Source organism: Protopterus annectens, chromosome 6.part1 (genome assembly GCF_019279795.1).
Source record: "Protopterus annectens isolate FY-2018-M chromosome 6.part1, PAN1.0, whole genome shotgun sequence".
Classification (NCBI taxonomy): Eukaryota; Metazoa; Chordata; order Ceratodontiformes; family Protopteridae; genus Protopterus; species Protopterus annectens.
The window spans coordinates 519693501-519714593 of record NC_056738.1 but is presented as its reverse complement, the minus strand read 5'-3'; the positions used below and the strand labels follow the sequence as shown (position 1 = coordinate 519714593).

Here is a 21093-nt window from a genome sequence, read left to right as displayed (position 1 = left end):
CATGGCTGTGGAACCTTTCATCATTTTTCATCCAGACAGGGTTTCTCTGTGGCCAAACCTTACATTTATGCCTAAGGTGGTGTCTAGTGTGGCCCTCAACCAAACCATTCACTTGCCTACCTTTTATCCAAATCCACAGAACAAGGGTGAGAAAACTCATTCTGCATTCTTTGGACATACACAGGCAGCTACGCTTCTACTTGGACAGAACTAAAGCTTTCAGAAAGACTGAGCAACTTTTAGTGTCATATGCTGCAGGATCACAAGGAAAGGCTAACTCAAAACAGACTATTTCTAAATGGATAGGCCATTGCATCAGTTTTGGCTATTCTCAACATGGCAAATCAGTGCCTAAGGGCATTATGCCTCATTCCACCAGGGCAGCAGCCACTTCAGCAGCATTCCTCAAAGGAGTACCAACCAAAGATATCTTAGAGGCTGCAACCTGGAGTTCAGTGCACGCCTTCACAAAGCACTAGCACTTACCTCTTTACTCTAAGTCCAGAGCAGGCTTTGCCACTGCAGTCCTGCAGGGCCTCATAGCCTCTCCTAATCTTATTTAGCCCAGCCACCCATCCTCAGATTTGGGATTCAACCCAAGAGTAATGACTGCAACAGTGAAACACGATGAACATAGTACAGTTGTGTACCTACCATAAATGTAGATGTTCGAGTGTATTCACTGTTGCAGTCCAGGTTACCCACCCACCATCCCCCTTCTCTTTGCTGGGACTTATCTGCACTTCTCTATCCTATACAACCTTTTTGGTGTATTTGCTTGTAGATGAAGGAAATGTTATTTTTGTACATGCATTTTTATTGGCATATTTTTCAGCCTACCAATTTGGGGGGACACCTGACATCTGGGGCAAGAAAAACTGAAGAAAATGGCGTCGGCTGCATTTTTTATACCCCTGGCGCACTGACGTCAGGGAAGAGGCGACAGCAACTGACACCGGACCTAGACTTTGGAATTCTGGCCGACTGAGGGTAGCCTGCCAGCAGGATAACCCAAGAGTAATGACTGCAACAGTGAATACACTTGAACATCTACATTTATGGTAGGTACACAATTGTACTTTTTATTTTCTATTAAAATATGTGAATTCCTAATGCAATTTAAAATGCAATGATTTAATAAAGATGTTTGAAAATAAACTCCATCACCTCGCATCAAATTATCCATGACCCTAACTTAGAGCTCCCAGATGTCCAAATCACACTTAAATTCAACAATTACTTCACTAACTGCTATATATATTCCCATCAAGGTCTTCGTCAGATAATGCAAATTACCTTGACATCATTGAATGGTTAAATATCAAACCAAATACCTTCTTGCTATGGGACTTCACCTATCTAAGCAGTGACCAACACACACACACACAATGGATTTGCTTGGCATTTCCTAGACTTTATTAATACAAATGCACAGTAACAAATGGTAAAGTTAGCCACTAAGGCTCTGATGTTCTTGATCTGGTCCTTATCAGTACAGCTCCCTCCTGTACTCCATTTCACATCTCATCCTTGGCTGAACCTGACCACAAATCAGTCTTCTTCACATTTAAGCACAGTGGTACTATCACATCACCAAGTGAAGCTGTCTTTGCAGATTTCACTCACTTCATCTTCTAGAAGTTTAAGCAAAATTATCAGTCTTCCACAAACAGACCAACTGAGAATGCGGCTGCATTCACCTCAATTTTATACAGTACCTAAACAGCTGCAGAGAAAAGCCAGTACTAGATTTCCCTAAATATAACAGTAAATTCAAGAATAACCTTCTCTAGTGGAATTCTAGTATTAATACACTATGTAACAAGAGAAGAAAAATAATGATTTAAGAAATCCCCATTCCCCCCTAACTTCAAGCCTACACTGAAACATGCAAGCAAAGAATTTAAGACATTATCAGAAAATGTGATACGGAGTAGGACTACATGACTGATACCAAAGGAAAATACAAATGTTTTTTCATTTATGCCAGGAAATTAAGTGATAATGCTCAACAACGCACTGAGCTTATCCATAGCAATATCACCCATTCCAATCTCAAGGATACAGCTAATATCTCAGCAGACAAATTTAGTGTTACCTTTATCTCATCTACCCCCACTGCTGCCCCACTATCCTTAAAAATTTGGTCTCCCTTCAAAATCACTGGGACAAATCTTAGAATCCCTATCAAAGGCTTAAAAAAAAAAAAAAAAAAAAAAAAAGTTATGTACTTGCCATAATGTTCCATGTGTGTTGTCCAACTTGTCCTTTACTCTCATTGGTGGGTCAGATCCGTCTCTGCAGTTACATATGCTCGAGGTCCTCAGCTAAGCTTGGGGGCATTTTCCTACCCATAATGCAACTCCCTTATCTCCTCCTATCTTGTTTGCCCTCTAGCAGTGACAAGGTGTCTAGCAGTGACAAGGTGAATAATTTTATTATTACATTAAGAACCCACATTATTTCTGAGGCTACAGAGTCCTGTAAAGATCCAATTACAACTACTCGGTCTCCCAGGAGAGTAGGTAGGGGGTTATGGTGAGTGGGTTGTGAGAATAAAGAATGAGATGGACAACACACATGGAACATTATGGTAAGTACACAACTTCTTTATGTAATGTTGTCAATCTTGTCTTTATTCTCACTGGTGGGACTGCGTCCCTAGCTACCTGATTCTTGGGTGGCTCATGGGAGAATACTTCTCAGAAAGTACAGTTGTGTACACTTACCATGAATGTAGATGTTCAAGTGTATTCACTGTTGCAGTCATCACACTTGGGTTAGCTGCCTGCAGGTAGCCCTCAGTCAGCCTGAATACCAGAGTCTTGGGATTTCTGCGTCGGATGCTGTCGCCTCTTCCATGATGTCAGGTCATCAGGGGGTATAAAACATGCAGCAAATGCCATTACATCAGTTTTTCTTGCCCCAGATGTCAGGAGCCCCCAAAATAGGAAGCAATTACATAGTGTGGAACACTTCCAATAAAAAGTAAATACCATTGCCATAAGATATGGGCAAAAAAGTAGATAGGCAGAAAGTATAGAAAAGTCAGGGGACTGGAGGGAGGGTAACCAGGACTGCAACAGTGAATACACTCAAACATCTACATTTATGGTAGTTGTACACAACTGTACTATGTTCTTTGTTTTTCACTGTTGCAGTCAACACACTTGGGTTGATTCCCAAAGCTGAGGAAGGGTGGAGGCAGTCAAGAAGTATTAGGGCGGGCTAGCAGGCCTTGCAAGACTGCTGTGGCAAATCCAGCTCTGGATTTAGAAAAAATAGGTATGTGGCAGTGCTTGGTGAAGGTGTGTACAGAACTCCAGGTTGCAGCTTCCAGGATTGTCTCTGGTAGGGACCCCCCTGAGAAATACTGTAAAGGTTGAGGGAGCCCTAGTGGAATGAGATCTGATCACCTGTGGGATAGGTTTTCCATGGTGTTTGTAGCAGAAATGGATGTAGTGTGCTATTCATTTGGAAATGGTTTGCTTTGAAATGGCCTTGCCCTCTGCCCCTGTAGCAAAGCTGACTAGCAGCTGGTCAGATTTTCTGAAAGGTTTAGTCCTGTCAAGGTAGAACCTGAGCTGTCTGTGCACATCCAAGGAGTGCAGGATCCCTTCCTCTTTATTCTGAGGATTAGGAAAAAAGGTTGATAAATGGATGGATTGGTTTAAAGCCACACTGGATACCACCTTGGGCATAAATATGGGTTAGTCCTGAGGGAAACCCTGTCTGCATGGAAGATAATGAAGGGTTCCACAGCCATAAGGGCCTGTAACTCAGACACTCTTCTTGCTGAAGCGATGGCTAGAAGTAAGGCTGTTTTCCAAGAGAGGAATTTTAATTCTGTTGTAGCAGCAGGCTCAAAAGGGGGAAGCGTGAGCTTCTCTAGTACAAAGTTAAGGTCCCAGGCAGGAGTGGGAGCTCTCCTTGGGGGTCTTAAATTGTTAGCTCCTCTCAGGAACTGTTTGACCAGAGGGTGAGAGAAGAGGGGTGGGCTCAGTATTGTAATGAGCTGAGATGGCAGAGGCATGAATCTTAATTGATGAGAAGAATAGGCCTCTGTGAAGCAGCTCTGCTAGATAATCTAGGACTTGAGGTAAGGAGGGCATGGCTGTGTCCTTTCCCAGAGACTGGCTCCAAGAACAGTATCTTTTCCACTTTTCTGAATAGGGTTTCCTAGTACTACCTCCTGGCCTCAAGGATGACATCCAGCACCTGTTTGCTGAGGGTTGCTGGTGATGTATACATGGAATAAGCCAGGCTGCTAGGTTCAGGGTTTGCAGCTGAGGATGCAAAATCTGGCCCTCCTGCTGGGACAGCAGAGAGGGGGTCTGATGCAGGTGTCAGGGTGGCACTGCTGTCAGACTGCGTAAAAGTGGACATCAGTGCTGGCATGGCCAGTCTGGTGCAATAACGATTGTCCTTGGCCTGTCCTGTTTGATCTTGAGTAGTACTTTTGAGAGGAGGGGCAGAGGGGGAAAGGCATAGATTGAGAGGTGTTTCCCATGTAAAGGATAGGACATCCACTTTCCATGCTTGGCTGTGGGGAGTTCTGGTGCAAAATTTGCTCAATTGATGGTTTTGGGGTGAAGCAAAGAGGTCCACCTCTGGAGTCCCCCAGCTGTGGATTAGAAGCTTGAATGAGTTGGGATTCAGGTTTCCACTTGTGTGGGTCCACTAGATTTCTGCTTAAAGTCGTCTGCCAGTGAATTTTGTTTGCCTGGCAGGAATTGAGCTTGCAGGTGCACTTGACTGCTCAAGGCTGTGTTCCACAGAGTCATGGCTAACCTACAGAGTGGGTAGGAATGTGTGCCCCCCCCCCACCCGCTTGTTTATGTACCACCTAACTGTGGTGTTGTCTGTCTTTGTCAAGGGTTGTCCTGGAAGGATAAGGTATTTGAAGGCTGTCAGTGTATTCTGTACAGCTAACATTTCTTTTTGATTGATATGCAGGTGCATTTGTCTTGGGCTCCATTTGCCTGCCATGTGAGCCCCCCCATGCATAGTCTGATGCATCTGTTGTCAGTGTTTGGGCGGCGGGGGGTTGAGTAAAATGAGTCCCTTGTTGTGGTTGCAAGCCTCTGCCCACCAAAGGAACTCTGTCCTTAGGCAGTGAATGTAGGAATCACTGTTTCTAGGTCCTGTGAATGTTGACATCAGAGCCTTTAAGTACCACTGAAGTTTCCTCATATGCAGTCTTACATATGGAATTAGGTGGATACATGAGGCCATGAACCCTAGTTCTTGCAGTATTTTTCTTGCAGATAGCTGGGTTTGGGTGGCCACTAGTTTGAAGTAATTTGTCAAATAAACCTGCTTTTCTGGAGTGAGGAATGCTATCTGGGAAGTTGTGCTCAAGCTTGCTCCTAGGAATACAATCTATTGGCTGGGTACCAGGTGTAATTTCTTTTGTTGATGGTATACCCCAGAAAAGTTAGGAATCTCTTTACAAATATCAGGTGCTGAAGTAGCAATTCCTGACTGTCCACCTGAATCAGGCAATCGTTCAAGTATGGGTAAATTTGAATGTTTTTCTGCCTGCAGTATGCAGTGGCTGGAGCCAGGCACTTTGTGAATACTCTGGACGCAGTAGATAAGCCAAAGGGAAGTGCACAGAGCCTGCCCTGAAAAGTAGACATTTCCTGCAGGATTCCCTTATGGGGATGTGCAGATAAGCATCTAGGGTGACCAGACAAGAGTCCTTGTCTAGCATAGGAAGCAGCTGCTGGAGTGTAAGCATTCTGAATTATGGTACCACCAGGAAGGTGTTGAGAATTGACAGATCCAGGATAGGGTGCCAAGAGTTCTCTTTTCTGGGAACCAGGAACAATCTGGAGTAGAAACCCTGTCCCCTTTGCTCTGCTGGAACAGGTTGACTAGCCCTGATACTGAGAAGAGAAAGTACTTGCTTTTGGGCCTCTGCCCACTGGTTTGGAGGAAAGTCTGGCAACCCGTTTGGGGTTGGCAGTGAGTGGAAGTAGAATCTGTATCCCTGGGATACAATGTTTAAGACCCATCGATCCTGGGTAATGTGCTCCCAGTTTTTTGCATGCAGGGCGAGTTTTCCTGCTAGGGTTGCAAGTATTTGGGCATGGCTGGGCAGGATGAAGAACAAGTCACTGTGAACTTTTTCCATAAAGGGGGTGGCTTACCACTCCCTGTTTTTGAGGTGGAAGCACTCCATTGTTTAAATCTATGCATACCCTGAGACTGTAGTCTTGGTGGTCTGTTGCCTCTGGGTTTGGGCTGAGAAGGTCTGGGAAGGTCCGGGAGGGACTGGAAAGGACCAGTGTTTTGAAGGCCAATGCCTACTGAATCTAGGTGGCTGCACTTGTAGGAAATCTTTAACAGTTTGAATAGATTTAACTTTTTCCTCCACCTTTTTAAGAACAACTTCTGCTTTTGTGCTAATCAATAATTCTTGGTTTAATGGAGCATCTAGTAGTTTTGATTTGACATTGTCTGGCAAGATTTGTTCCTTCAGCCAAGCATGCCTTCTCAGAACAGACCCAGTGACAGCAGCCCTGTAAGATGCTTCTAAGGCATCAAAACCACACTGCAAAGTATGTTGACCAACTTGGTTTGCAGAATGCATTAATTCTTTTAAATTTTTATTTTCTGCACAATCAGGAATCAACAACATTTTTTGTTTAATTAGTTCCCTAATATGCTGCTGGTACTTCAACATGTGAAACTGGCAATTTAAAGCCCTGATGACAAGGGTTGCAGAGGTATATTCCTTCTTTCCCCATCTGTCTAAAGCCCTAGAATCCCTGTCCGAAGGGGTAGGGTTTTTGGCTGTAGTAGCCTTAATACCTTTAGGTCCCTGGGAAATGGTCTGTGGATCCACAGTGAGATTTTTAAATAGAAATTTGTGAGAGTCAGGTACTCTGTAGTACCTGTCAGGCTTTCTAGGAGCTGGTGGTAAAGTATCAGGGGTAAGACTGGATTCCATGAAGACATCTACAATTTCCAGAACAGGGAGTAAGCTAGAGGCCTGTGCTAAGGCAAGTCTAAAAATTCCCGAGTCTCTTTTTGGACTGTGGGTAGTCCTGGTATTCCCAGCAGAAATGCTCCCTTAAGGTATGCAAGGTTTCACCGAAAGAAAAATCCTCTGGGGGAGGCAGATGAAATGGAATCCTCTGCATCTGAATCCTCATAGGTAGATAAGGGTATGTCCTGGCAATCAGAGGGCTCAGAGTCATCAGACTCATGGTATGTAGAATCAGAAGGGCAATCAATTCTTTGTCTTTTACAGGGGGAAGACTGGCTTCCCCTAATTAGAGTAATAAGGTCTTCAGCCATTCTAAGCATTTGTTTCTGTGGCATGGGAGCTTGAGAATGTGCTTTGGTCGTCGGTTTCATAGGCGTAGTGCGAACTCTGGGCCTGAGAAATTTGGTAGTTTTAGTCGGAAATTAAGTAGTCAGTTTAATACGAACATCGGAAGGTCTGAAAACACCCTCAGAAGCCGGTGCCTGCACAGCGGCTCTAGACCCATCTAAGGTAAAGACATCCGCAGGTTCCATAGTCGAAGAAGCATCTTGCGACATACCGGACTCCGAATGGGTCTCAGCAGAGGCCTGCGAATCTGTAGAAGTGGGTATCAGGGGCTGCAAAAGTGCCTCACTGAGTACCGGCAGACTGGCGACTAGCTTAACGGAAGCATCATCGGCAATTTTGGACCTATGCAGTCTGTCTCTGTCTTTATCCTTATGTTTTTTTCGGAAGATCAGTAGTCGGATGGCTTATCAAAGCCATTTCAGAATACGGAGAACGACAGCGAAAGAATTTAGCGACAAAGATAGCCCGACAATGAATAGTTTGGTCGTTGAACAAGGCACAAAACTGACAGCGAGGAACGTCGTGGTCTGGGCCTAAAACAGGTGATGCAGTAAGAATGAAAATCTGTGAGATATTTGCTTTCCACAGGCAAGACAACTGTTAACTTTTCTGACATCGGTTAGAGCAAGAAAAAAGGATCCCCAGTGGGGTACTTAGCTTTAGAAGAGTTCAGGTTTGAAACTCGAATAACGAAAATTTCAGGTAGTGGCCAACCGGCACTTGCAAACTGCTTCTGCTTTGGGCTCCCGCTCGGCAAGAAAAGCTGATGTAATGGAGTCGGCTGCATATTTTATACCCCTGACGGCCTGATGTCATGGAAGAGGCGACAGCATCCAACACAGAAATCCCAAGACTCTGGTATTTGGGCCGACTAAGGGCTACCTGCAGGCAGATAACCCAAGTGTGATAATTGCAATAGTGAAACATGAAGAAAAGCCATAGAAACAAAGGATGCTCTCCTTCTAGAGGCCAAATCCAATTTGTAATGACTAACAAAAGGTATGTGGTTTTACCCAAGTTGCTGCAGCACAGATGCTGCCCAAAGGCAATCTAGCCTGGAAAGCTGAAGAAACAGAAACTGATCTGGTGGAATGAGCTTTGTATTTGCTATAGTCTTGTAGTTAGAATTGTATATGAAAGATATACATTGTAAAAGCCAATTGGATAATGTTACTTTAGAGACTGGTTGGCATTTCTTAATCTCTGAATAGGAATTAAATAGTTGATCTGACTTTCTAAATTCTGATGTCCTCTGCAAATAGAAACTAGCTGTCTGTGAACATCTAAAAGATATAAAGTGTACCCTTTGTTTTGAAAATTTGGAAAGAACACTGGTAAGTCAACAGATTGGTTGAGGTTACTGTCTGAAACTACTTTAGGTAGAAAGGAAGGGTTAGTGTGTAGAAAGACTATCTTTATAAAAAATTATATATGGAGGCTTGGAAGACAAGGTCTGCAATTCCAAAACTCTACTAGCTGAAGTAATAGCTACTGAAAAACAGCGTTTTCCATGAGAGATATTTAAATTCATATGTAGCAGACGGTTCAAATGGAGGGGAGATGATTTTTGATAACTTGAAATTTAAGTCCCAAGGCGGAACGGGCTTTCTATATGGAGATCAAATTAGAGTAGTTCCTCTAAGGAATGTTTTGCAAAGTTTGTTTGAAATTACTGCAGAACCATTTTCTCCTAAATGAAAACTTGAGATCGCTGCTAACTGTACTCTAATAGTAGCTGCAGTAGCTCCCTCATTGAATAACTTGGCTAAAACTTCAAGGCTAGAATGTAATGGAGCTGTGAGTGGATCTATTTGATTAATATTGGACCAGGCCACATATCTTTCCTATTTGCTTTTGTATAATTTCCGAGTATACATTTTATGGGAAGATAGTAAAATGTATTTAACTGGAGAGGAAAGGAGACAAAACCTGGCTATCACAGGAACTGGAGGATCCAAGCTGTTAGTTTGAGACTGTTCAGACTGGGATGAACCGTTCCTGATGGATGAGCCAGCAGATCCAGAGCTGGGTCAAGAATCCATGGTCCCTCCCACACATGAGGCCGAATAAAGGGGAACCATATCTGTCGAGGCCAATAGGGGCAATTGGGATTATTGTGGTCTCCAACGAACTTGCTTTCTGTAGGACCTTGGGGATTAGAAATATGGATGGAAAGGCATAAAGGAGTCCCAGGGGCCAATTGTGAAGAAATACATCCCTTGGTGACTCCCCCCACTGGGGAAATCAGGGCAAAGTAGTTGCTGCATTTGGCACTGATGGGTGAGGTAAAGAGATCGCAGCAAGGCTGGCCCCATTTTTGGAAGATCTCTTCCGCAACTTTCTGACCAAAGGACCACTCGTGCGGCCATAGAATGGCTGTGCTCAGTTTGTCTGCCATCACATTGGATCTCCCCAAAATGTGCATTGCTATGGGAAAATGGTTGGATGCCTCTGCCCACTGCCAGACCCTCAGGGCTTCTCGACATACGGGATAAGATCTGGTTCTCCCTATTTATGAACCAGACCACAGACATGTTGTCCATCTGAATTGCTATTGTTCCCAGAGGGAGGGAATCCTAAAATGCTTGCAACACCAAGAGCACCACCCTCATCTCTAGAATATTTGTGTGCAAATGGGCCTCGTTGGTGCCAGGTACCTTGGACTGTCTTACCCAGATAATGCCCCCATCCCACTCTATCTGGGAAGCATCTAGGGTCACAGTGGCTTGGGGCTGAGGAGGGATAAAGGGGGTGGCCATGAGACACCAAGGGAGAAGCTGAGAGATCACTGGAGATCTCTTTTGCATGAATCAGTAATTCCGACGTTGTGGCATCGGAAGATCCAGAAACGACCACTGTGTTGAGAGTAACCACTGGAAAATCCTCATATGAAGTTGAGCTAACAGAATTAGAACTGAACCTGCTATTTTCCCTAGAACCTGTAGAACTAGCTTAGCAGAAGCCCATTTCTTTCTGATCAGTGTCCTTACATGACACTGAAGGTCATGTACTCTCTCTTGAGTATGGCTTGTGGACAAAATTGTTAAGTTTATCTGAGCTCCTATAAATACCAAGGATTGACATGGCACTAGCGCAGATTTTTCATAATTTATGGTAATTCCTAGGGGGAGCAAAGTTGTAGAGTGCAATTCCTGGCTTGTAACAGAAGATACCTGGGGGGCAGTAATGAGCCAGTCGTCCAGATATGGAAACACATGGACTCCTTTGTGTCTCAGGTGAGCTGCCACTACTGCCATACACTTGAACACTCTGGGGGCTGTAGTGAGACCAACGGGCAGAGCTCAAAAGTGGAAGTGACTTGCTCCCAGCCAGATGTGTAAGAACCTTCTGGATCACCTGTCCATTAGAATATGGTAGTACGCATCCTGAAGACCTACGGAGCACATAAGATTGTCTTTTTCCAGAAATGGAAGTATAGACTGGAGTGTCACCATCTGGAACTTGGATTTCTGGACATATTTGTTCAGACTGTTGAGATCCAAAATTGGTCTCCAGTCCCCTGTTTTCTCTGGAACTAAAAAGAATCTTGAGTAAGTTCTGGATCCTATCTGGTCTGTGGGGACTTCTTGGATGACTCTTTTTAGCAACTTTTGAATTTCTAAGGTTGATTGTTCCCTTTGACTGTGTGGAATGTCTGGGACAGATTTTTTTTACAGAAATGGGATCAGAGAAGGGTATGATGTATCCCCTGGATATTATGTTCTGCACCCATCTGTTGGTAGTTCTTTTGCCAGGTTTCTAGGTACAGAGACAATCGCGCCGCAACTGCCTCTTCTTTTGCCATGTTTCTAGGTACAGAGACAATCGCGCCGCAAATGCCTCCAGAGATGAGCAATCAGGCACTCCCCTCAGGAGCGCAGAAAGGGCTCTCCAAAGAAAGATTCTCTGGAGCTGATTGTGTGGGCCTCCTCTGCCATGAAAGCAGCATCTTCTACTGTTGTTCCTCCCTCTGCCCCTGGGGGAACTTTCACCTTGCGTCATGGAAAGACCTCTGGTATTTTCTGAACCACATCTTTCCACTACCTCTTTGACCTTTAGGGAAGGGTCTAGTAGGAGTGGAAAAACGTACTCCACCGGCTGACAAGGTCTTGACTTCTTGCTCACACCTGGTGAGCATTTCCTTCACTTTAGGCCCAAACAGAGAATAGACAACAAAAGGGGTGTGAAGGAAGGAAGACTTGAAGGGCTCCATGAAATTGCAAAGGTGCATCCAGGCCTGCCTCCTAAGAACAATACCCGAACGTGCAGCCCTACTCGTCCCATCTGCTGCATAAGATACGAGCCTCATGGAAAAGTGTACGATCAAATTGTGGGTGGTGAGCTGAGCATTAACCTTACCTGTTAACTGCATTAGCTACAACTCCTTGGAGGGAGTCTGAGTTCCTTTAACATGTCCCTCTGTAGCCTACTAAAGTGGGTAAGGTAGCTCTGAGATCAAAAAACAAAGGTCGCTGACAAAAAATACACTTGCCGTATCTATCCATCGTTCTAGAGTCCTTATTGGGAGGACAGATAGAGGAGCTGGTCTCAGATAGCTCCTTTTCGGTGGCCGCTGCCACGACCATCAACTGCTACAGCTTTACTCAAAAAAGCCCTGTCTTTTGGGGCAGTTCTGTAATTGTTTGCCCTTCTAGGAGTGGGCTCTATGGTATCCGGGGTCTCCCATGCCTTCCTAGAGATTAAGTCCATAAGCTCGTCGGAAGGAGGAGTTGCCCAAGAGGTGGAAGGGCGAGACCCGAAGGCCTTCAGGTAGACAGACTCCTCAGCTGAAGGGGGGTGTGGACTGCCAGTCACCTCCCGTGTTTAATATTTTGAGGATGTCTCCAAACGAGACATCTTCAGGAGATGACCATGGGGATCCTTCCGCATCATAGAGGTCAGTATCTAATGTGACAGACTTCTCTGAAGAGTCAAGTTGCTTCCTTTTGCAGGTCCTTTTCAGAGGGACCTCCTCAGTGGGATACTCCCGGGAGGTTTCAGAAGGTGGGGTCTCCTGGTGGACATCCTGAGACTTCGGGTTTCTGTGATCCTGTGGAAGGGTTACATGAGAGGACAAAGACAACTGGGCTGAACAGGGAGGAAGATCTGATGTAGGTTGCGCCTTAGACTTGTAAGGAGTCAAAACCCTCATCATAACTTGGAAGGCAGACTTTCCCCGCTCAGAGGACTGCCCACCGGATCCGACAAAGAAGTCATCAGAGCTGAAGGCATCTGCGAAACCAGGGACAGAAGCTCCAAAGCAGAGGGAGGAGCTGAAGCCTCAAGAGGCAAAGTTGGATTTGAGGAGATCCGAGCTGGCTTCGAGGATCCGACCAGAGTGTGTCTGTCCCAGAGGTGTCCTGCTCTGACTGGAGGGAAGCGCTCAGGTCAGATGTCTGCTCCGAGGATACTGAAGACTCTGGAACCAACACAGACACAATCTGGAGATCAGAGTCTTCCAGCTCTGAAACAGAGGGATGGATCGGAGGAGGAACAGGTACTAGAGGGGTGGGTTGCATCTGATCAGATTCCTTTGGGTTTGGATCCAACAAAAGTTTAGCCAGGGCCGGAGTCTTCAGTAACCTCCTGCCAATCCAAGATCCCAGTCTTCATCAGATAAACTCCTGGTAGACAGAGTAGATAGTGATGGGGATCTAGACTTTGCTAATAATGATGATGTGAGCCATGGAGATACTGGTTCTAGGGAAGGAGAACAGCTCTGGTGTCGAATCTCTGTAGGTGCTGAAGATGTCAGCACCAAGGGTCTTCAATGGCTCCAAGACTGTCTTGGATCCTGTGACAACTGTCTGCTCCAGGGTTTCTGATGGAGCAGACAGTCGAGGAGTTTTTGGATTCAGCTCCGATGAAGCTTTCGGAGCTGAAGATGACATTTTTAAAGGCTTATTGGTACTTTTTGTAGAGGACTCTGTGGACATCGCCTCTGAAAAAGGGGTTTTCAATAAACCCTTTAAAATCAAATTATTCTTGTGCTCCATATATACTCTGACTGAATCCAATGAATGGAGCACATTTTTTTGGAGATGAATAGGCCCCAAGCAATAGACACACAAGGTGTGTGCATCATTAAGGGGCATCTTCTTCCTGCAGTTTTCACACTTTTTAAAACCAAGCGGTTTCTTTTTGCAACATGGTAACAGAAGCAATAGTCAGAGGAATTTATACAAAGATACTCACACACACACACACACACACACACACACACACACACACACACACACACACACACACACACACACACACACACAGGTAAAGAACAGTAGTTGAGATACAATAAAATTAGCAATACTTAGCCCAGAGCTAGCTATCAGGAAACCTCTTCACTGCATGACAAATGAGATCTGAGGTGGTAAGGGAGTTACATTATGGGTAGGGAAAAATGTCCACAAGCTTAGCTGAGGACCTCAAGCTTACGTAACGGCTGAGATGGATCGGATCTGACCCACCAGTGAGAATAAAGACGAGACTGACAACATCACATCAATAATTCCAGGGACCAGACAAGATAACAGGCTGCATTCTCATTAGTTCCAAGTATGTGCTACCTCAGCTTCTACATTAAATACTCAACCTCAGCCTATCCAGAGGGTTTGTGCTTGATGGCTGGAGAACAGTAACCTACCTAAGGGATGCTTCCTCTATGGAGCCTGATAATTATAGGTCCATCATACTTATTAGACTTGTATGCCAAGTCACAGACCTCAATAATTATAGGCTAATCAGGCTTGTATGCTAAGCCATGTAACACATCACAGCTGAATTAATCTGTGCAGACAGCTTAACAGATCTAGATCCCAGTGAGTCTGGTTTTGCAAATGTCAGGTCCTGTTCTCCTGAACCTAGCAAGCTTAACTTACAAGGCTGCAGAATTTGCGGACAATGTTTCACTAAGTGCACACTGCTTATCTCAACCTGGCTAAATCTTTTGACATTATCCCCATGCTGGCATTATTAAAAGATTAGACAACTTTAACTTAAGCCCGTATTCTGTCTTTTGGATGGCAAATAGGATATCCCATGGATCACAGGTTATGAAAGCTGCTGTTGCCCTTTCTGAGCATAAAATTATAATGAGGGAGTTCTCCCCAAGGATCAGCATTGGATACTCTCCACTTCTGCATTTATTTTGCAAACATCAAAATCAATACCCCACAATTGCCAGTGACCAAGTTTGCTGATGACTGCAAGTTGGGCATTGTTATCCACTGATATTAAACAGCTTCAGTAAGGGTTGGGATGTGCACATAATCTGATGTACTTAAAAATGCTATCAAGCTACATGCAACAAAGTACAGTGGAATAAACTTGGGCAAAAAAACAACAGTCCTCGGGTCATATATTATACATGGTACTGCTTTTCAGATACATATGGACAACTTTCTCCCTCTCTCTCATTCAGTCAGCAAGTTTCCATCACAGTCATGAAATCCTTCTATACGGCCCAGTTAATTATGAAAGTCATCATCCTGCTGTACACTCCTCCTTCATCTGATCTGTCATCAAATACAGTGTGCTCTTTGGTATCTATAAATCCAAGCATACTGGTCAGCTGGAAAAGCCCCAAAGATTTCTATCCAAGGAAATTAAAGGCCTTACCATCTTTCAACTATCCTAATAAACTAGCACAACCTTTCTTACACTCAGTCAACTGGCTGGCTGTAGGTAACCTACATCCTTTTTATCAAGCCATGAAACCCAGTCCTGTTGACTTCCTATTTCTTGAAAAAAAGCAGTAGCTGTACAAATATCCACATCAGTGACCTAAATTAACGCCAACAAGTAAACAAGACTCCCTAGAAGGTTAGAATGACTACAACATGTATGTAAAAATCCTACATATGGTACCTATATATAAAAGTCTATATATCAATTCTCATTTAACAATTCTTAATAAAACTTTCAAGGAATTACAACAGGGTACTCAAATATTGAATATACCAAAATAACCTTATATCTCTGGGGATATCAGTACACCTTAGTATTTATTACTGCACACCATCCTCCCAATGAAGGGGGCTGTAGTCATGACATGTTGGTCATGACATGTTTCCAGTGACAAAAACGTTGACTAGACTAGAGAAATATGTTTGCAATAAAGCATAAGGGGGTAAGTATCCTACAGACATTACTGCATACCCTGGGATGTTCTCAGGCAAAGGCCCAGGGTGGGAATTTGCAGATGGACTGGATGGGCATAGTTAATTGTTAAACTTGGTGCATTACATCTAGGTAACCTAAAGGCTCAGTACTGAGGAGTTTTAAAGGAAAATGTTTAAGATTTACTTGGAAAGAAAGTAAAGTAATGATAGGATGAGGTGGTTGGGCAAGTAAGGATCTAAGCCCTCAAATTTTAGAGGCCAATTTAAAGTCATGCACATTGTACAGACAATGAGGACAAAACTGGAAATCTATACTGGGCCAGGCAGGAAAAAAGGGTTCATAAGTGATGAGAGTGAGGGAAGTAAAGAGAACAGAGAAGGATCCTAAACCAGACCTGTGGAACATAGGTGGTTTTGTGATGAGTAAGAAAAACACAAAAAAGCTGTGGGAGAATGAGGGTTCAGGTAAGGTGGAGGGCATTGCAATGGATGATGCAGCAGAGCAGGAGAAAAAGCAAGGGTGACGAACCTCTCTGTCGGTGACTTATGAAAAAGGCAAACATTTGAGTAAATAATAGATTAGTATGGGATTTCCAAAGGGAAATGATTGAGGTAAGAGCAGAAATAGGTAGTTGTTAAGGAGGGACAGCACCTTGAGATAGATGCAGTAAAACACAAATGTGATAGAAATAAAAGACTATATAAGAAGCTACAAAGTATGAGGATATGAGGAGTAAGAAAGGAAAAGGCAAGGCAGGAAGAGCTGAGAGTAGGGACACACGTGGGGGGGGGTGAATGGTGAGAGCAGGCAGGTGCACTACATGATATGCAGCTAACTACTTCTTATTGCGGATATAAGACTTCTGTAATGCTTAAGAAGAAGATGGTTATGGAACATGGCTAACACTAATGGCGAAGAGGAAAAGGGGTTCACTTGTACATGCTGTAGGAACGAAGCAAGGATGACTAACTGCAGAGGAGGGTAGTGGACAAATGGAAAAGCAGCTTCAGCTTACCTCAAGGTTTTGTTCAGTGGGGATGTGGAAGGAATGGAAGGTAGAAAAATGTTTGCACAGGCTGCATCAAAAGGACAACAACAATGTGGAAAGATGAGCAATTGGGGAAGGGGTAAATGTGAGAAAGAAAAAACAGTCTTGGGACTTTGACAAGGTGCAGATGAAGACCGCAATTTAAAAAGGGACTCTCAACAGATGCCAGATTAAAGATGCCTTGTGAAAATGGGTTGCAGTACTCCAATGTAACAGGGTTGATCATATAAACAAGAACCTGGTGGCACTGCCAGTGTCAAGAAAAAATATATGGCATTCATTGCCTGTGTGAGTAAATGCAGATCCAAGTAATCCAATGGCTATTCAAGGCAGCTTCTGAAATCCTTAGCATTTAAATCCAGTGCTGAAGAGTCGCATCTAACTCCATGAACAGTCACTGCAATCTGTAACATTTAGAAGGCAAGTAAACTGCCATGCCTTTCTTCAGTCTCTCTCTCTCTCACTCACACACACACATGCACACAATCGCTATGGACAATTTAGTGTCACCAATCTGCCTCCCACAATCCCCATGTTTTTGGGATGCTGACAAGTACCCAGAGAAAGTCCTCACAAACATAAGGAGGGTATGCAGGCTCAGGACAGAAGATACCCTAACCGAGAAATGAACCAAAGAATTTCTAGTTGTAAGGTGACAATGCTAGTCAATATTGTCATACTATCATTTAACAATATACATTAGCCTTTTTTTCTGAATCACAATGTTTGCTAAAATTCTCACAGCTACCCACCTTTCTACACACAGCCAGTCGAACATGGACATCTGCTCGGTGTGCCAGATGCACAACTGCCATGAAGTCTTTGTAGTTCACCGCTGAATCTGAGGAGAGAAAAGTAAAACCTGCATTAAACTAGAAATGATGATGACTGCATTACTGTTCATAAAATGCCAAAAAAATGATCCTGCAGCAACTCTATAGAAACACGGACCTTCAATGGCATTGGTTTCTCCCAGAAATCTAGTTAAGCTCATTCTGTAAGTACACTTTGCCGACCCCCATTCATGATTTTAAAGGAGATTAGTATACAGCCATTATAGCCTACTAGTTACATATACTGCACCACAACACGTGTTTTCCTAGTTACCCAATGCCCACATGTCCTCCTTTATCAAAGATGATCACTGTTCCAACTTGCGAGTCATCACTGCTAGATGAAATAATGTCCTGGATTACTAGTATGCTAGGCTACCATCAATTTTAGTGGTACCTAGGAACATGGCACCAGTGTACCGGAGACTGAAAATTCATCAATTAGAAGTACTATTTTTTTCTATTATCTTTAGAAAACTTTATACGTAAAAGTAATGACTAACTACTACTTTAGTATTACAGAACAGGTGTGATGCTTAGTAGAAGATGGTCTTTCTAGTGCTCCCCTACGGAAGGAAAACTATCAATGGATACCAAAGATTTTCTCAGCCTAGTTAGCTGGTGATCCAGGCTCACTCCCATATCCAGGTCAGTGCTGATGCAGGAAGAAATCCAACTACTGCACCAGCAAAAAGCTGCAATAACAGAACATGTGCATTACTTAAACAACCCAAGAATGAAAAGGGGAAAAAACCTCAGTCCAACTGCACTAATAATGCCAAAGAAAGCCAAGGGGCATCGGTTTACACACCAGAAGTAATTTTATTGTGCACAAACAGCTACAAATTCCACATAAATCCACATGAAAACACAAATACGTTTTCGTCAAAATCCTTCATCAGATGAAACACTGGAAATACTAAAACATCCCTATTTATACCATAAATCACTAAACATCATTAATTAACCTAATTAAACCAATTAAAACATCTCAGAATAATTTAAGGCATTTTAAAACTGTAAAATACTAAGACATAATGTACAAGATACAAAGGTAAAATGCTTGTAAATTAAACTTAGTAAAAAATCTTTGACCAAACCAGTTATACCACAAAACCAGTTAACAAATGCCGTGGTTCAAAATTGTGGTTCAAAATTGTACTTGCATAGGATTACTTAAAAACATTTAAAAACATTTTGAACAAAAACCATCACCGAAAACTATACAATCTTTAGTGACTTTTTTTTTAAATGCATAATAGAGTTTAAAAATCTTATAATAAAATGTGTAGTAGGAAAACTTTATTTCTGCATCCAGCCATAATCTATATGTTTTAAATCCATGTAGCTTAACCCCCCCCCCCCCCCGAGTTCCACCACAAAAATTGTAGTACATTGTAAAGAATGGACCACATTTATAACACTGCGGTGTTACTTCACTACAATTTAGCTGCCCTTAGCTTTAAAATTGGTATTAAGGACACAAGTTCATTAAGTCCCGCGGGCCTTTTGGCCTCCAATACAACCCGCCAGTACACCTCACGGTATTCAAACTTGGCTTCCCATAAGTCACCCCTGACATCTTGGGGAATCTTCTCCAGTACAAAAAATAAAAATGTTGCTGTGAAGCAATCAAGTGTGCACTTACTCATCGTTCACATTTTTGCTACGTACGTCCCTATTATGTTCGTAAATCCTTCTCTTTAGCACCCTCTTAGTTTTCCCCAAACAAAAAGCTGGACATGTTTTTTTTACAATTTGCAACATACACCAATCTCTTAGAGTCATATGTAACGTAACTAGTGCCCCGAACATATCTATCCCTAGCTTCAATCAAAACTCCATCACCTTGGGCAATCAAGGAACATTGTGGGAATTTTCCACATTGATATGTCCCTAACTTACTATGACTACATCCCCTCTGAAGGTTTTCTTTCCATCAAGTCCTAAAAAAAGTTACTAAAGATTGAATAGTTTTTGGTGATGGTTTTTTAAATGTTTTTAAGTAATGCTATGCAACTACATTTATTTTGAACCCCGGCATTTAACTGGTTTTGTGGTATAAATGGTTTGGTCAAAGATTCTTACTAAGTTTAATTTACGAGCATTTTACCTTTGTATCTTGTGTTATACCTTAGTATTTTACAGTTTTAAATGCCTTGAATTATTCTGAGATGTTTTAATTGGTTTAATTAGGTTAATGATGTTTAGTGATTTATGGTATAAATAGTGACGTTTTAGTATTTCCAGTGTTTCATCTGATGAAGTATTTTGATAAAAACGTATTGGTGCATTCATGTGGATTTATGTGGAATTTGGAGCTGTTTGTGCACAATAAAATTACTTCTGATGTATAAATCAACGACCCTTGGCTTACTTTGGAATTATTACAGTAAACAGTACTTACATCACATAAAAATAGAGTTACTGTTGTACCATTCTGTCATATATCACCTCTGTCCCCCTAGCATCAAGGTTTAGTTTGTGACTAAGCCGCTAGGGACTGGTGTTCAGTTATCCAGCTGCCAACCAGGAGGGGAGGCTCAAGCAGCTGAAGGTCAGTTCTTCTATCCTGGGAGGGATGGCACGTGAACTGCTATCACTGCAAAGCTGACCCTGGGTGGAGATTGGCAGTAAAAAAATCTAAAAGGACCTTAAATGTTAACTGCTGCAGGATGCTGCATTACTCTGCTGAATCCACTTTACTACATGTACTTTACAAACATCAAGCATGCAAAACCTCCTCTCTACTCATGCTGTTTCTCATCAAGTATGCCTTGTACTTAACTAGTTAAGGATGTGCAGTTCATCACCACAGGTTAGTGAGCACTAAAGAGCTGGTAGTTACTGGAAGGCCCCAAATGGAATGGTAATGCATAGAGTCAATGAATGTACAAGGTAACTAGGTCATGTGGCGATTTACACATTGCTAATATCCAGCCTTAGACCTTACCTCTTTTTCCAAATAGCAGCAGCTCAGTCATACCAGAGATAAAATCTTGAATCCAGCACACTATTTTCACAATTCAAAAAGTGATGGGAAAGAACCAACAAAACAGAGCACACCTTCCTGTTATGGATGCTTATTATTACAAAACAAATTATCACAAGAAGTCCCTCTTAGAAGACTGTTAAAAAATAGAGAGACAAATACCCTTGTCAACAAATCAGGTTCTTTATAAAAAAAAAAAAAATAAAAAAAAATAAAGAACTGGAAACAATCGCACATCTTGTTTGGGTGTGATACACTCAGGGTTGCCAGATTTCCAGCCCCCCAGGTAGGGACAAAAGAAAAAAAAAGTAGGTCTCTCACGGCAACTGAAGACCAAAAAAAAAAAAAAAAAGTCTTTAATGCGGAACAGAGTTCCACATTAAAGAACTGAGCTCACTCAGTAGCTCTGCACTAAACATGGAGCTTCTCGTGTTTAATGCATTGCAGTTCCGCATTCAACACAAGTAGCTCCGTGTTTAGCGATTTTTGATCGGCCCGTATACTGGCATATGGGCCAATCAAAAATCGCTAAACACGGAGCTTCTCGTGTTTAATGCAGAACACAAGAAGCTCCGTGTTTAGCAATTTTTGACTGGCCTGTATGCCAGGTATACGGGACAATAAAAAAAAAAAAAAAAAACAAACAAAGCGGAGGCTGCTGGCCGGGATTTAAACTGGCAGGGCGGGACTTGGGATCAGGCTGCTGATCTCGGGACAGTCCCGCCCAAATAAGGACGTCTGGCAACCCTGGATACAC

At 42.9% G+C, this 21093-nt stretch overlaps 1 protein-coding gene across 1 annotated transcript in view; it reads right to left on the bottom strand.

Moving 5' to 3' along the window:
* Window positions 1-21093, bottom strand: part of NBEAL1 (neurobeachin like 1) — a 2263075-nt gene that overhangs the window by 1134673 nt on the left and 1107309 nt on the right. Inside the window, exon 29 of the mRNA XM_044075407.1 lies at window positions 17264-17352. Coding sequence (XP_043931342.1) covers window positions 17264-17352 — 89 coding nt within the window. The remainder of the gene's footprint in view (window positions 1-17263; window positions 17353-21093) is intronic.